Here is a 2,719-nt window from a genome sequence, read left to right as displayed (position 1 = left end):
CTTTTTGGATGAAGAAAACTAAATTGCGACTGTGCCATTATACTTTGGCAAATGGTGGGAGGTTGTCATCTATTGCCAGAAAAGGGGTTACCTGGCCATATTTCTGAAGAGTTTACTAGTTCCTGGTTTTGTCTTTTGGTGTTGATTTTATTCTGTCACAGAAATTAATTTTACAGTCTCAATCTAACTACTTTCTAAAAATTTTGTTCTAGATCGAGAGGATCAGTCCATCCTTTGCACGTGAGTATTACAGTTGTCAGGTTGTCTGGATGTCAAAGCCTGTGTTAAAAATCTTGGTCGGAGGACTTTCGTAACTGTAAATGCTGGGGGTAGGCTCAGTAAATCAGGTAATAGTGGAGAGTCGGGGAAGGTCCCACTACAGTTCCTCCAATATATATGTAATCCTTTCTGCGGAATAAGTTTTGTAAGAACAGGAGGAAGAAGGGAGCTCTTGAAACAGCCCCTGTGCTCAAACTCCTAAAGGAATACAGCTTTGTCCATGGAAGAGGCTTGGAGAAGTCCTTCGGATTTGATGCAGCTGTTGTGTTTAAGTACATTCATACTGATCAGGCTAGTTCAGTAACAGATACTCTTGATATAGCAGTTTCTTATCCAGACATAGCAAAATTTGTTGTCCCTCAGTTCTGGTTAAGGAGTTGGCATGTTTCTTCTTGCAGTCAGGAGGCTTCCTTTTGAAAGATTCACTTCATTACCTTTTACCCCTAGCTGTACAGGAGCCTCTGGATTACTCCTCAGCACTTGGAAATCTTCATATCCAAGTGATGAGAAAGCATAGGTCTTCACTGCCTTCCCTTCTCTGTGCATGTGTACAGAACTGCACCCAGCGGCAAACTGTCTGAGGGCTAGCCTGCAGTCCAGCTACACTGCTACCACTTGCCAGTACCGCTTGTTTTTCCTTTGTTTCAAGGAGGTGACATAATGGTCAGAATGCAGTTAAGGTACTCTGTAGCCCTTTTGGGGTTATGAATATGTCTCCCTACGTCTTGTTCGTGAATGAATTGCAGATTTTCTTTACAGAGGTGAATCAGGAGCTGGTAAGACAGAGAACACCAAGAAGGTCATTCAGTATCTGGCTCATGTTGCTTCCTCACACAAGTCTAAAAAAGACCAGGTAAGACCTAGGTTTAATGATGCTTTATTGCTGTGCTGACTTTGGACAATAAATATATATTGGCTGATGTTGGGAAAAGCCGTATTTCTCAATAAAGGCCTGGATATTGACATTTATCAGGGGACTGAGGAGGACAGTGAATTATGAAACAGCAAAGGTTTGTCAAAAATTGCCAGCCAGGGGACATTGTTCTAAGTCATAACTCGTTTGCATTCAGTGGAGCTACAGTGGGGATAAACTCATCCACAACCTCTTGGATTTGTGGGAAGTGCATGGGCAAGAGACGCTGTAAGTAAAGCATCACCCATATCTATTTTTTTACACAGATGTATAACCAGTCCAGGCAGTGTAAAACCTTTGTAGATTAGGTGCGTCTATAATGTATACTGTCTCAAAACTGGAAAACACAGTGATAAGCTAGTGGACATCAGCTGAAAACTTGAAAATTGTAGGAAAACATTAAAAGGGTGGAAAACAGCAAAGCATTAGCAGGACATGAAAGGAGGGTGGTGGTGATGGTGGGAGGACTTTAAAGATGTCTCACTTATATTTTTTTCCCCCTCCCTCTCCCCCGATGGACTATTGCCGAATTCGTCAGTTGTATCCTCGTAGGTGAGCTGCACGTTTACTGCACGTTCTGCACCAGGAATGCGTTTTCTGTCCCATTGTGTGATTTTTTTGAGCAGCTTTTCACTCCACACCAATGTCACTTTCTGCAGCTAAAAAAAATCCATAGACAATTCACAATTTTTTTTTCTTTTGTGTGTGGTGCACAGTAATCTTTTTGTGAGGATGTTCAATTGGAGACTAAAATAATGTCAAGAATACTTGTGTTCTGTGCTCAATACTAGTTTGCATTTAAGGCTTTTTCTTGCAGGATTTTTCCAGATACACCATTTGAAGTATTCTTCTAGGGCAATAGAACTGGACCAGGCTTTCCTAGAACCATAAGCATCTAGCGTATGTGGTGTTCCTAGTAAGATAAATGTGGTTGAGGTGTTTAGCTTTCTATTCTCTGCAGTGAGATGTGGCTGCAGGTTGCAAAGAAAGGTCGGGGCAAGGCTGCCCTGCAGACAGGGTGTTCCAGGACTGTGAGCTTGTTAGCCAGAGCTGAACATGTTGGAAACGTTCACTGGTGAGCTGTGTAATGAAAGCCAGATGCCAAGTGTGTCTACTGTATCTCTATGAGAGTTTTCCCATAGTAGCTTAGTGTGTAGGCATGTCTTATGTGTGTAGAGTATACAAATAAGAAGGCATCTCTGCATGCAGGCATACTATGTGTATGTGCACACATAGTAATAAGTAACTTCTGGAATTCAACCAAAAAAAAATTTTCTATGTGCCAGACTTTCAGACATATGAAGGCTTTTTCCATGGTCTGTCAGTAGCTGTTTTTAGAAACACTCTCCTTTTTTCTTTTTCTTTTTTTGAGTGTGGAAAATAGAATCATGGGGTTGAGGTTAAGTATTCTTCCATTGCTTATCCTTGCGCAAAATTTCAACCACTGAAGCAGAACAGGCACTCTGCTTAGGAGACTAAAACAGTTCTAAGTTGGACCGGTTGGTGATTTGCCCCAGTTTGATCTGC

The 2,719-nt window shown here is 41.6% G+C and overlaps 1 protein-coding gene across 1 annotated transcript in view; it reads left to right on the top strand.

Moving 5' to 3' along the window:
• Positions 1-212: 212 nt before the first annotated feature.
• The window catches only part of MYH9 (myosin, heavy chain 9, non-muscle), a gene marked incomplete at its 5' end in the record, with an annotated part of 38,358 nt that continues 35,851 nt past the window's right edge, over positions 213-2,719 (top strand). The window contains 2 exons of the mRNA XM_010289641.1: positions 213-240; positions 1,039-1,132. Coding sequence (XP_010287943.1) covers positions 213-240; positions 1,039-1,132 — 122 coding nt within the window. The remainder of the gene's footprint in view (positions 241-1,038; positions 1,133-2,719) is intronic.

The sequence above is a fragment of the Phaethon lepturus genome, unplaced genomic scaffold (genome assembly GCF_000687285.1).
Source record: "Phaethon lepturus isolate BGI_N335 unplaced genomic scaffold, ASM68728v1 scaffold31356, whole genome shotgun sequence".
NCBI classification, from domain to species: Eukaryota; Metazoa; Chordata; class Aves; order Phaethontiformes; family Phaethontidae; genus Phaethon; species Phaethon lepturus.
Note: the sequence above shows the minus strand (reverse complement) of the source record. Positions and strands in the feature narration are given on the sequence as shown.